Genomic DNA, 13,187 nt, shown 5'->3' with positions numbered 1-13,187 from the left:
GCCATTTGGGCTCATAGGAGGCTTACGACAGCTTTTGTGGGAATTCTGTTTTTGGATAGTGGGGGAACCTTTACTTTGTCTTCTTGAGCCTCCCCTTTGAAATTTTTTGTTCATCTCTTTTACGTCATAATTTCTTCCATTCACTTTAGCTACTCTCTGTTTAAGAGCAAGTTTCAAAGTCTCTTCTGACATCCACTTTGTTCTGTTCTTGCTTTCTGTCTCTTCAGTGACCTGTTGCTGTCTTTGTGTATGATGCCTTTGTTGCCACCCCATCACTCCTCTGGTATTTGGTCATGCCAGGGTGTTTTGTTTTTAACCACTGATAAGAATATCATGAATACCTTTAAGTCTTAGCTAGAAAACAAATTCTAGACAACCTAATGTTTTGCTGTATTTGCTGCCGTATACCACACCACCTCCAAACTTAATATTGTAAAATATAAACCATTTTATTATGCTTCAGGATTCCCTGATTCAGACATTCTGGTAGGGCCTTCAGGGATAGCAGAGGCTCCATAATGCTTATAGCCTCTGAGTAAATGGCGTGGAGGCCATATCTCACTTCCTCTGGCTACACAAGGGAGGAGAATTCAACTCGTCACCAAGCCTAAGCTGACTGCCACAAAGCAGGCCTTTACCGGCCATCCTTCCTTTACTCTATGGGAACACCAGCCGTTCCTCCGGAACCACTCTACTTCTCTGCTGGGTGTAATTATCCCTGGCAAGGACCACACAGAACTCACAGACAATATTCACAACTAAGGGGGTTTTCTAGGGGAGCTAACAGGCTACCACAAGTCAGGAGCAGTAAACAGTCAGGCGCACCTTTCTTCAGCCAGCAGCCAAGTCTTTCTCTTCCTGGTCCTCAGCCTGTCAGCCACATGCTCCTTTGACCCTGCTGCTGTGGACCAGGAAGGCCACACACTCCTTGCCTGCCTCACCACAAGCACTGCTCTGCCCCACTGCTCTGTCTCATGGTAGCCTGGTCTTGGCCTCTGGTCTCAGCGTGACTCCTTTGTTTGATCCTTTGGTCTCTGGTGCCCCTGGGTTTAACCCCCATCACTCCAGGCAGCTGGCAGCACATCCTCCTTGATCGTCCCATGAACTCACAATACCTGATTTCAAAATGGCTCTCTTACACACTGAAGAATGGCGTTGATGGACATGTGGTTTTTGTGTTTTTGCAGGCCATACGCACAAGGAAACAAAAAGTGGTGACTTGGTTCATACCCTCTAGTAAGAGGGAGGCTCAGAATATAGCCTACCTTAATCCTATATGTTAGCATCATAGAGAACTCTGTCCAAAATGTGATTATAACCTCTGGCATATAGGCTAGAATTTACAATACATCACAAAAGGGATTATGGCTAGAAGGATCATATTAAGAAATTTCGCTCCACTACAGCCTCACGCAAAGGCTCTTTAATGGCTGGGATGTCCCAAATAGGGCCTAGAAGCACCGAGAAGCTCCCTCATGCCTCTCTCTGGTGCTAGACTGGGGTGGTTTTCAGGCTGGGCGTAGTTCGTTGGGCCGATCTATCTGCAGGAGCACTTCATGTGGACTCTCCATGAGCCTCAGACTCCTCTCTGCCTCCATGGTAGTTGTTTTCCACGAAGGTAATGACGTTGGAAACTACTTCATGTCACTGCAGGCATACGTTCTTCACTGATGCAGTTGCATGTCTGGCCGATTCAGGGGGGCAGAGGCACAAACCCCACCTCTAAGTGAGAGAAGTGTCAAAGAATTTATAGTCACTTAAAAAAAAGTGGCCAGAACTGATGCGCGTCTTTCGGTAGCTTCCAGCTCGGCTTTTGTAAGCAGGAAAAGGGGCCAGGGGAATATATGGCTGGTTTAAGTAGTTAAGTAGTTAAGTCAAATTTTACAGTATGGATTTGAAAGTATATTTCTTTCTAAGGTTTCTGTATTCAACCTGATAAGTTTATTATTTGAGTAATCATCCTGACCGTTCTGACAGTGCTTTTTAAGAGTCCTGAATAATGATTGTCTCAGTTTCCAAATGTAGTGAAATACCTCCGAACAATGAATGCTGTTTTTGTAAGTACATGGCACTTGATTCCTTTTTTAAGTACTTTACACCTGCCACCTACATGACTAGATAAAACCTTATCAAGTATTAAGTGATTGTTTTTAAAATCAAACACATTAAACATATAGTTGGAAATTGGCATGGAAATGGCATCCAACTTATGACTTCCCAGAGGGGAAGGAGAGTCCAGTTCAACAACACAAAGTCTACTCCCGTGAGACAGGCCTCCATCCTCCAAGATATATATATATATATATATTTTTTTAACCAATTGTGACACCAACTGTCCCCCACCCCCAGCACCCTCTACTTCTCCACTGGGTTAGATAATCCATTGCCACGACAACACAACTCACAGATGGCACTCATGATTCTAGGGCTTATTACAGAAGTTTTGATTTATTATTTCATATTAGTTTCTTAATACAAATTATTTATTAATAAGAATTATTTATAATAAGACTTAATTATGGCTGTAATATATTATTTTGTATTACTTGAATCCACATTCAATGCTCATAGAAGCATCTCAAGTCCTTTGGACATATGATCAGGATCGACCAGTCCCTGGAGAAGGAAACAGAAAGAAAGCCCTTTTGATGAGCTGGACTGCTACAGTGACTGCAGCAATGGGCTCCGACATAAGTATCACTGTGAGGACAGCGCACGACTGGGTGACTAGGTGTCAGAAGTGACTCAGCGGCACCTAACCACAGTCCAATGGGAAGAGAACCACTGAAGTTGACTTGTAACATGGCGATGTGGACTAGCGGGAACTCACATTTACAGGGGGTGAAAACAATCAAGAACAATGCAGAGCCCCCGGCCCTGCTCACAGCCTGGAACCTTCTGCTATGGTAGGGTTGAGCCTTATCTCCTGGCTGAGTTTATCCCTCCACCAGATCAGCAACCCTGTGTGTCTCTGAGCCAACGCGTTTCTTTCTCATCATTCGTTTCACAGTGAAGTTTGGAGAAACTGGTTGGACTCCATATAAACCTGGTTTGAGAAAGACAGACATTGGTGCTTTCAGACCCCGGGATCATGGAGGCCTGTAAGAGCCCCACGGTTTTCCCTGTTGTTGCTGAGAAGTCTGGTAGAGCATTCAGCCCACACTTTACAACACTGACGCTCACAGGCATTTTCTCTTCCTCCCCTAGATTGGAACGAAGATTCCCCTTTCTACTCTGAGTGCGGTGGCCACTCCAAGGACGGTAGACCTTGCCCACCCAAGGATCAAGATAGAAGGCCTGTGCTACGAGACAGGGAAAAGCGAGATGCCCGTCCGCCCGGTAAGACATCACGGTCTTGGCATCCACAGCCTCTCTTGATGCCTGCTTCTAATTCTAACATCCTGCCTCCACAGAGTGCCATCCTTCATCCTCCTCCCATAAGGCAACGTGATACCAAGATCCTCTGGCACGTGATGGCCAAAAGAGTGCCGAGCAGATAGTCCACCTGTGTTCATGCAGCACCTTCTTTGTAACGGAGCCTACTTTAGATTGCCACAAACAGGTGGTTCCCTCAAACCACTTCTATTCTTCTTTATTAAAAATCATTTTATTGAGGTTCTTACAGCTCTTTCAACAATCCATGCATCCATTGTGCCAAGCACATTTGTACATATGTTGCCATCGTCCTTTTCAACACATTTTCTTTCTACTTGAGCCCTTGGTATCAGCTCCTCATTCTTTTGCCTCCCTCCCTCGTAAACCCTTGATAATTTACAAAGTATTATTTTCACATCTTACACCGACCACTGTCTCCCTTCACGTTTCTGTTGTTTGTCCCTTTTGTGGGGAGGGGGGGTGGTTATATGTCGATCATTGGGATGGGCTCTCCCTTTCTACCCCCACCTTTCCCCTACCATCATGGTATCACTACTCCCATTATTGTTCCTGAGGGGTTTATCTGTCCTGGATTCCCTGTGTCGAGAGCTCTTATCTGTACTCGTGTACATGCTCTGGTCTAGCTGGATTTGTAAGGTACACTTGGGATCATGCTAGTGGTGGGGAGGAAGCATTAAAGAACCAGAAGAATGTTATATGTTTCATTGGTGACCTCTTTTATTCTTATGGGAAGAAGACAATAAACATATAAACAAAGATACCAATGGATTAATTCATATATCATAGGTGCCATGAAGAAGATAACTAAGTCTTGTAGGAGAGGGTAATCAGAAAGACTGGCTTATGCTAATGGTCAGGAAAGACCTCATTGAGCGTGTGACTTTTGAATAGACTTGCATGCTGAGAAAGAGGCAGCCGTGCTAAGGGGAGGAAAGAAGTTGCCAGGCAGGGCCTGGAAGTGCAAAGGCCCTGAGGTAGAAATACTTGTGTCAGACAGGCCTTCCAGGGGTGGGCGTGTGGTGGTGAAGGGAAGACGGTGCAATGAGAGAAATGAAGCAGTGGCCAGCTCTTATTGGGCCTTGTAGGCCATGGTAAGGGATCTAAATGTCATTCTTCATACAATGGGAAGCCACAGGAAGGTCACAGGAGTGTGGGAGTGACGTGATCTGAGTTAGTCTCTAGAAAGGACTTACCTCATAGAGCTGCTAGCTGCTGGGGAGTCAGCCTCCAACTCCATGCACAACCAAAGGAAATGCTCCCTGGTCCTGCACCATCCCTCTGACCAGTGGTGGTCCAGACTGTTTTAATCCATAGGGTTTTCATGGACTGCCTTTCTCCCTAGCCCGCTGCAGTCTGGAAGCCTTGCTGACCCTTGCTCAGTGCCCTGGCAACCTGGGAACCACTGCCATGCAAGATGAAAAAATAGTGCAATTGAAGATACATTCGGGGTCCTTGTTTCCACTGTAGGTCTCCTTTGCGGCCACACAAGCTTCTGCTAGCCCTCGGTTAATGACTCTGGCGAAGAATAAGTCTGTCCACCCAGATTATATACCAGCCCGGGAGGCCCAGTGGCCAATATCGTACGCTGCTACCCATTCCCAAGTGTCTCCCCGAGTTCAAGAGCTCTCTATTCCAAGTCCGAGGTATGTCAGTGTATAAGGCAGAAAGCGCAATGTTGAGGGGTGTTGGTGAGAGGAGGGCCTAAGAAGCGTGATCAGTAGAGTCGTAGAAGTACAAACAATGAAATCTCAAATGTCTCGCTTTTTTCATGACAAATCTATAATCACTCTACCACAAATAAAAAGCAACAATCAAAGGCTTAGTGGACTTGACTTGGAAACTCTCAAGGGGACGGCATGAAACAAAGGGCCCGGGACAGTCCCACACTCACTACTAACTGCCTGGTAAGGATTAGCATGGATCCCACCCCCAAACTGTGGGGATGGAGCCAGCCTCATTTCCCACTTCTCTCCTTACCACCAGCCTTCAGGATTAGGAATCTCAGACTTACCGCTACTTTATTACAACCAGAAAGGATGCGAATGAAGTGAGACCGAGGGGGAGACCTAGGAGGCGGGACAGCATGGGGTGAGGGACACACCACCCACTTTGGGGCATCACCAACCAGGAGCTCATCCGAGCCTTAGGGCTGTGGCCTTTCACAGCCTCCATGCTTTCTACTCCCCTAGCGAGTCGCAGTCTCTCTCAGAAACTCATGGGACACTTCTTTCCTGTCCTGTAGGGTTGCTATGAGTCGGCATCGACTCTATGACTGTGATTTTGATTTTGTTCATTGAGGGTGTGTGTGTGTGTGTGTGTGTGTGTGTGTGTGTGTGTGTGTCTATGATGGATGCTTCCTGGGTTTAGTTAAGATTGAGCCCCCAAGTGGTCCCTTTTGGTCTGACCGTACCCTGCCCCCCAACTCATTCACCTCAAGGGTTGGGATGGTTCAAAGGAACCGAGAACAGAGGCTGTTTTTTTTTTCAGGAGATTCCACAATCACTTTATAGGTCTGGATTTGATTTCTGACCCAGGTCGTTAAGGGAAGCACTTTGCAGAACAAAACACGCCAAGTGCTGTCATTTGTGTAAGAAAGAAACGGGGTGTGCATCACAATGTTCACGCATGCCTGCAGTGTCTCAGAAGCCTCACAACAAACTACTAGCAGTGGTTGCCTTTGGTGGGCAGAGGGAACCGAGGTGGGAGGAAGACTTTTTATTTTTTGCCAAATAGGCTTTGGTACTTTTTCAATGGTTTTGCATCATGGAAATGCACTACCTTTTCCAAATAAATGAGAAAACAAGCAGAGGCATCTCGCCGAGCGGAGAGGGCTCCTCATTCATTCCTGTTTGCTGTTGAGGAGGAACCTCGGTTTGTTCTGTTCCGTGTCCGGGCGAGCATCCCAAGAGAACCCGGGAGGGACTGACGACTTTGCCAACATCTCGACTCAGAGAAAAGTTTCTGTGGAATGAAAGATCAGGGTGTTTAATGCTGTGTTTATTCCTAAGAAAGCAAGCTTGCCATGAAGTGCAGTGAAACTCGTTCTTTGTTCTGTAAGGGAGGGACGGGACGGGGAGAAGAAAGTTAAGTGCTCAAGACTTTGCCTTCATTGGTGCAGTTTTGATGTGCTGGGTGATGAACTTTAAGAACTTGAATTCTTCAAGTCCCCCAGAGGACTATTCGCCTTGTTTAGCATTGCCAGATTAATGAGAGATTTCCAGAACCAGCTTTCTGTTGAAAGAGTACAGACTTTGGAATCTCACTGATATACAAGTTTGGGTTTGAGCATCAAACTGCCCCTGCAGCATCTCTGAAACTTCATTTCCTTGTCTGCGGAGTTGGGCCATGACATCTATTTTATAGGGTGCCTTTGAAAATGAAAGTGGGATCATTCTCATAGAGCCTAACATGCGGTTGCCTGAGTTGGCATCAGACTCGATGATGACTAAGCACAACAGCACAGAGTGGGTGCTTGAGAAATGGTCGCCCCTTTTCTGCTGACCTCATTCCAGGCTGACTTCCTCTCCCCTCGTCTCAGGTCTCCTGTGCGCACTGCAGCGTTTGAACTGGATGTCTTTAAAGTCAAGCCGGCTGCTATGAAGGCAAAGTGTTCTGCAAGGATCCAGGAGTTGGCACAACCCGTTCACCGTTAGACACAAAAAGCGCACCCCCCCTCCCTGTTACACCCCCCCCTCCAGCTTTCAGTCCAGTTATGTATCTAGAACGCATCGTAGGGGACTGGTTGTCCAGGACTCTCATTTTCATCACCCCCTCCCCACCCCCAGAAAAATCAAACCAACTCCAGCCCTTCAGGGAAAAACCGCTGTTACCATCCAGTCGCAGTGGCTGCTGCTGCTAGCTGTAAACATGCCCTTTAGCAGGTTTGGGAACCCCATCAAGCAATAAAAGCAAAAGTGATCACCTGCCTTAGGATCCGTACTGTCTGCTCACAAGCATCTTTGCTGTCCGGCTGCCGGGCTGCCCTGAGGAAAGCCTCCTCCTTAAACTGCATGGTGGCGTGCCTTGTTTCCTGGTGAGTTCCTTGTCCCTCGCTCTTGGTTCCTTCAGGAACGCCCAAACCCACATGCTGCCCTGTGGCCAAGTCTGACTCATAGGCACCCTGGGGACAGAGGAGCAGGGCCTCGTAGGGTTGCCAGGTGTGTTACCTGCTCACGGGCAGGCATTCCACCACATGGCCCCCATCTCGCCCAGCAGAACAGCGAGTGGGTTTGAACCCAGAGACCCTTAGGTTAGTCTTGTGAAAATGGCTTGGAGGCCACGTTTGACCTCCTCTGGACTTTCTGTTGCCACAAGGCCAGGGCGCAGATGTGCCTCCACCCTCCATCTTTCTCTACAGGATTCTGACACCGACCGCTCCTACCTACTACTGTACTGGGTTCAATCATTCCTTGAAATGGCCACTCAGAACTCACAGATAAAACCCACAAGCAAGGGGGTTTATTAGGGAAGCTAACACGTTACCACACATCCGGATCAGCAAACAGGATGCATACAATTCTTCTTTTATTAAAAATCGTTTTATTGGGGGCTCATACAACTCTTATCACAATCCATACATACATCAGCTGTGTAAAGCACATTTGTACATTCATTGCCCTCATCATTCTCAAAACATTTGCTTTCCACTTAAGCCCTTGGCATCAGTTCCTCATTTTCCCTCCCTCCCTCCCCGATCCCCCCTCCCTCATGAACCCTTGAGAATTTGTAAATTATTATTTTGTCATATCTCACACTGACGTCTCCCTTCACCCACTTTCTTATCGTCCATCCCCAGAGAGGAAGTTATATGTAGAGCCTTGTAATTGGTTCCCCCTTTCCATCCCACCCTCCCTTCACCCTCCCGGTATCGCCACTCTCTCCACTGGTCCTGAAGGGATCATCAGTCCTGAATTTCCTGTGTTTCCAGTTCCTGTCTGTACCAGTGTACAGGATAGGCTCATAGCAGCACCACAGCCAAGTCTGTTCTGCAACCTCCCAGTCACGTGGTCCCTTGGCCTCCGTCACGTGGTCCAGGAAGGCACCCTCACTGGTCTGCTTCCTCTCAGAGCTGCTCCTCTGTTCTAGCTCAAGCTCTCCTTGCCTTGGTCTCGGGTCTCAGCATGACTCATTGGCTCTATCCAGGAGTCTCCACAGCCACAGCCGTTGGTGCTTCTGGTCTCCAGCTCTGCCATTCCAGACAGGGCTCTCCAACATGCCCCATTAGTGGCTCTTCTTCCAAACGATCCTGGGATTGTCTGTGACCCCAAGCTGACTCCTGTGCACAGATAGCAATGGCTTTCATGGAGGCGTGGTTGTGGCCTTTCAGCAGACCATATCCCCATGGAAACAAAGCGTGTGGCTTGCTTCACACCTCTACTAAGCTAGCGATGTAACCCTACCCTGATTCTGTCCGTTAGCATAGCAGACCACTCTCCAAAGTGAGAGTCTAATCACAGGCATACCCGCTAACATTTATACTACACCACGTGAGGGATGATGGCTACCAGGGACACAGTCATTGACCACATCTCACTGGTCCAGTGCTTGCCGTGGGCCACCAAGGTGCCTAGTCCCTTCTCCAGGCAGTCCTGGAACAGATCTTTCTGGTCCTTCACCCACCACCCCACACTACCACGAAATAACACAGAAATGGGAAAGCCATTTTGGTTCAATTGAAAAAAAATTTTTTTTAACCTCTGGATGAAATGTAGGAAACGGATGACCTTAAATGATCGCACCTGTTTGTTCAGTCATACTCAGTGCTGCTTATCACGAATGACAGAGAGAGGAGGGGTCTTGGGAAGCATTCTGATTCTCGGTCAAATAGCGTATTCTCCAAGTTTTTAATTCATTAGTTCACTCACTCCATGGAGCAGCAGGTTACAAATTATACTACCCGTGCTGGTTCATTTTATGCCACCTTGGCTAGGCTGTTGGTGCCCGGGGGGTTTGCCAAGCATTAGACTAGTTGCTTTTCCTGAATGTAATCTAGTCATACTCTATAACACTAATGATTTTATGTAATCAGCCAGTTGAAAGGGGAGTTCCTTAGGACTCACATGACCCCCCTTCTGGGTCATCAATAGGAATTTCAGCAGATCTTACTCTCTCTAACTGCACTTTTCCCACTGCCTGTGTCTGAGGATACCAGCCTGCAGAAGTCTCCAGTCTTCCACCTGATCTACAGGCTCTGCCCTTGCCGACCTCTCACCATCCTGTGAGCCAGCAGTAGTCTTCAGCCGACTACGTGCCTTATAGACTTTGGTATTGTCAGCCCTCCACAATTCTGTGGGTCTCGCCCTTGAAGCGAAACTCCCTCTAGCCATATAAGGAGCCCTGGTGGTGCTGGGGACAAGGCATTGGTCTGCTATCTGCTATATCATACAGTCATTATTAAATAGAAAACTATTGAGCAGTTAATGGTAGCCTTCAGAGTCATGCTGTGTGTTTTGAAATCCAATATAATCTACTTGAAGTAACTGGTAATCCTGATGTTTTCTAACAATTTGGCCTTAAAGCTTCACATTTTAGGTGGGGGTGGGGAGGAGAAAAGTGTGTTATTGAAGGGAAAAATTGTTGAGAGTTCTGGAATTTCAAAAGACGGCGACATGAGAAATTCAGCCGTGCCTGCAGAGCCACCGGCGTCGCTGGGAAGATCACACAGTTAATGAGAACAAGGGAGAGGTGAGAGGAAGCACAAAAGGCGGGCGTCTTTTCAGAACTTGTGCACTGCGCCTGTAAGCCGAGTCTGAGTCTCAAAGGCGTGCAAGTGCTTAGAATAACTCGAGACGATCATCTTCAGAGTTGAAAGGTGTTGGAGGATAAGCCACAAATTGGAACTCATTCCAAAGCTTCTTAGAGAAAAAAAATAAAAGTAAAGAAAGTTATGAAAAATTAGCATGCAGCTAAAAACACAAAAATACCAAACATATACAAAAATCCCACAGCAATGTCATGCATTTCTAGGCCCTAGACATCCCTTACCAGGACTAAGCACACACTGTTTTATAGAAAAGACATGATAGTACACTAGTAGGAGGGCTGCTGATATGACTGTAGCTCTCAGTCTGTTTCTGTTGCGTAGCCTACCTCCCAAAAAGGCGCCAGAGGAGGCTCAGCCAAAGGTGGCTGCAAAGCTGGCTTAAAATAATTTTGTATTGCCCAGGTTACTTTTTTTTTCTTTCACACCAACAGCCTTACATTATTTATTGTTAAACTTGATTAGGAAGCAAAAACCAAGGAATAAACCAGATTATTTGCCAATAGAAGTTCAAGTCATCAGATGGAGACAAAATTTGAGCCTGGGAAAATGCAGCCATGCGTGCCACCCTTCAGGGGGCTCCTTACAGCCCCAGCTTGGTTCTTCTCCAATGTCTTCTCTTGGAGTTGTACCTGATTTTATTACCGGTTTTCATTCGAATCCATTGGGGAATGGGCCGATTCTGCTTCTGTTTCTTGGCCTGGAATCTCTTGCTCCTGAAAGTCTTATGAGACGACATGGTGAAGTCGGAGCACCACCACACTTGGGGTGGCAGAGATATGGAGAGAGGGAGGAGAGCGCCCAGGTTACTTTTCAACTTGCATTTTGTTTTGTTTTTTTTTGGCTTGTTTTGTTTTTATTTTTTGGTTCTATTTTTTAAAAATTACTATAAATTCAAGTTTAGGGAAGCTTGCCTTTGTCTTGGAAAAGGACAACAGCACAGCCTAATTATCATTTGAAGAGAGGAATGGCAGCTATTTTGAAAGAGTAACTTTTTATACCAATAACTTTATACCAATACCAGGTCTGACTCTGGCGGTGCCTAAAAGGAGACAAGAGTACTGCTGACAAGAGGATAATCTGCTGGTGGTGTTTGCAGAGAAGAAGCCCTGGCAAAGATCTAGACAGTGAAGTCTGTAGGAAAGTCTAACGTGTCTTACAGGCCCCAAAGGGAGTGCGGTTAGTAAAGTGTCTTAACAGAGTCAGAATGAAAGACTGGATTTTCAGTTACTGGAACTTAGTCATGTAAAAAATAGGGTGGTAGGCCATGCTTATAATGGTCTCAAGTTCAAATAAACCAAGAAAACCACTTTTACAGATGAATGAGTTCTATCTCTAAGGTCTTAGTTAAAGGAAATAATCAGTGTTATGGAGTGCTTTAATATCACCAGATATATGTCTCCATATATAAATATATATTCAAAATGCTTTCATTGGGATGGTTTCCCCCTCATGTTGATTCAGGGTGCATTTAGTGCTCTCCAAACTAAACATAAATTTGGGCCTTATTGTACTCTCCTCCCCCCACAGCTGCCTTTGCATCTCGGCCAACTTCTAGAGATGGTGGCTGACTCCCTCGTGACAGCAGGTGCTGCATACACCGCCTGTTATGAATTGGGTCGTCCTCATCATAGTGAGCCCTTCACTGATGGAGGGAAGCTGGGGGTGGGGGTGGGGGAGGGCCAGGAGTGGAGGGTGGGGAAGCACGTGCCCAGGTTTTGGACATGTGGACTCGAGGATGTCTCTGAGACACACTACAAGGAGAGGGCAGGGCGCTCTATGGACACAGTGCACATTATGATGTGCATGGGCTCGCAGCCCTCTGGCCTTTCTGGGGCCTGTCCTCCTTAACAAGTGCAATGTACGCCGTCATATTCGGTGTTGCCAAGTGGATTTTGACTCCCAGTGCCCTCATGGGACAGAGTAGGACTGCTCCCTGGGGGTTCCTAGGCTCCAGTCTTCACAGGACTAGAAGCCTGGTGGCATCGTGGTTCTGCGTTGGCTGGCTGGCTCACTGCAAGGTCAGCAGATGGAAACCACCAGTTGCTGCAGCGAGGGAGAAAGACTGGGCTTTCTACTGCTGTCAAGAAGAACTGTTCAGACACTTAAAGGGGCAGTTCTACTCTCTCCTGTGGGTTCACTATGAGTTGGTATCAAGTTGACGCTTGGTTTTCTTTTTGACTCCCCACTGGACTAGATCCCCAGGTCTTTCCGGAGCTGCCGGTGGGTTTGTACTGTAACCTGGTGGCTGGCAGCCCAGCGAGTAACCATGGCGCCACCAGAGCTCCCTCTTCCCAGGCAGATCGTAGAAATCGTATGTAATACAATGACTTTTTATAGCGGCATAGGTGTGAAGATGGACATATTAAAGCTATATAATAATTTTTTCTTTTACCTTTTCATATTTATGAACCCTTTAAAATACTATGTACCCTAGACACCGAAGAAGCCAACCTTGGCAGGTAGACAACTGTTACACGGTTCTGTACTTGAGAGGTCGCCCTTGGATGTTGCAGTGGCTAACACACTTGACTGGTGAACAAAGGACTGGAAGTTGGAGCTCACCCAGATATGGAAGAAAGCCCTGGGGATCTATTTTCCAGAAAACCATCCATTGAAAACCCCGGGGGGTGGGGTTCTGTTTTGATACCCACCAAGTTTTTCACAGTTGAAATCACTTCAGTGGGAATTGGGCCCTCAGAAAGGAGACCTGACATTGGCATCGGTTGGAGACAGAGTGTGTGAGCCTTCTCTCTTAGGCGGTGAGAAAGGAAGGGGTTGTGAAAATTTGCTGTTAATGATACAAGTGTTTAGGGCTGGCGTTGTATTCTAGTTGTGTTTTTAAAGAACTTCTTTTCGACATGCCCCTGAAACCTTTATGCGTAAAATGGGCTTGCTTCACAGTGATCTGGAAGGGAGTTGACAAGGCTGCAGTGCGCCATGGCGGGCCTTCATCTCACATACTTTGGACAAGTTGTCAGGGGACACCAGTTAATAAAATTGACCCAATACAATATTATTCGCGCGATGT

At 46.9% G+C, this 13,187-nt stretch overlaps 1 protein-coding gene across 1 annotated transcript in view; it reads left to right on the top strand.

Annotated features, from left to right (window-relative positions):
* The window catches only part of SPMAP2L (sperm microtubule associated protein 2 like), a 34,018-nt gene extending 26,899 nt beyond the window's left edge, over positions 1-7,119 (top strand). The window contains exons 6-8 of the mRNA XM_075543578.1: positions 3,208-3,339; positions 4,864-5,039; positions 6,935-7,119. Coding sequence (XP_075399693.1) covers positions 3,208-3,339; positions 4,864-5,039; positions 6,935-7,049 — 423 coding nt within the window. The 3' untranslated portion in view covers positions 7,050-7,119. The remainder of the gene's footprint in view (positions 1-3,207; positions 3,340-4,863; positions 5,040-6,934) is intronic.
* The last annotated feature ends 6,068 nt before the right edge of the window (positions 7,120-13,187 follow it).

The sequence above is a fragment of the Tenrec ecaudatus genome, chromosome 3 (assembly GCF_050624435.1).
Source record: "Tenrec ecaudatus isolate mTenEca1 chromosome 3, mTenEca1.hap1, whole genome shotgun sequence".
NCBI lineage: Eukaryota > Metazoa > Chordata > Mammalia > Afrosoricida > Tenrecidae > Tenrec > Tenrec ecaudatus.
This window is presented reverse-complemented; position numbering and strand designations above follow the sequence as displayed.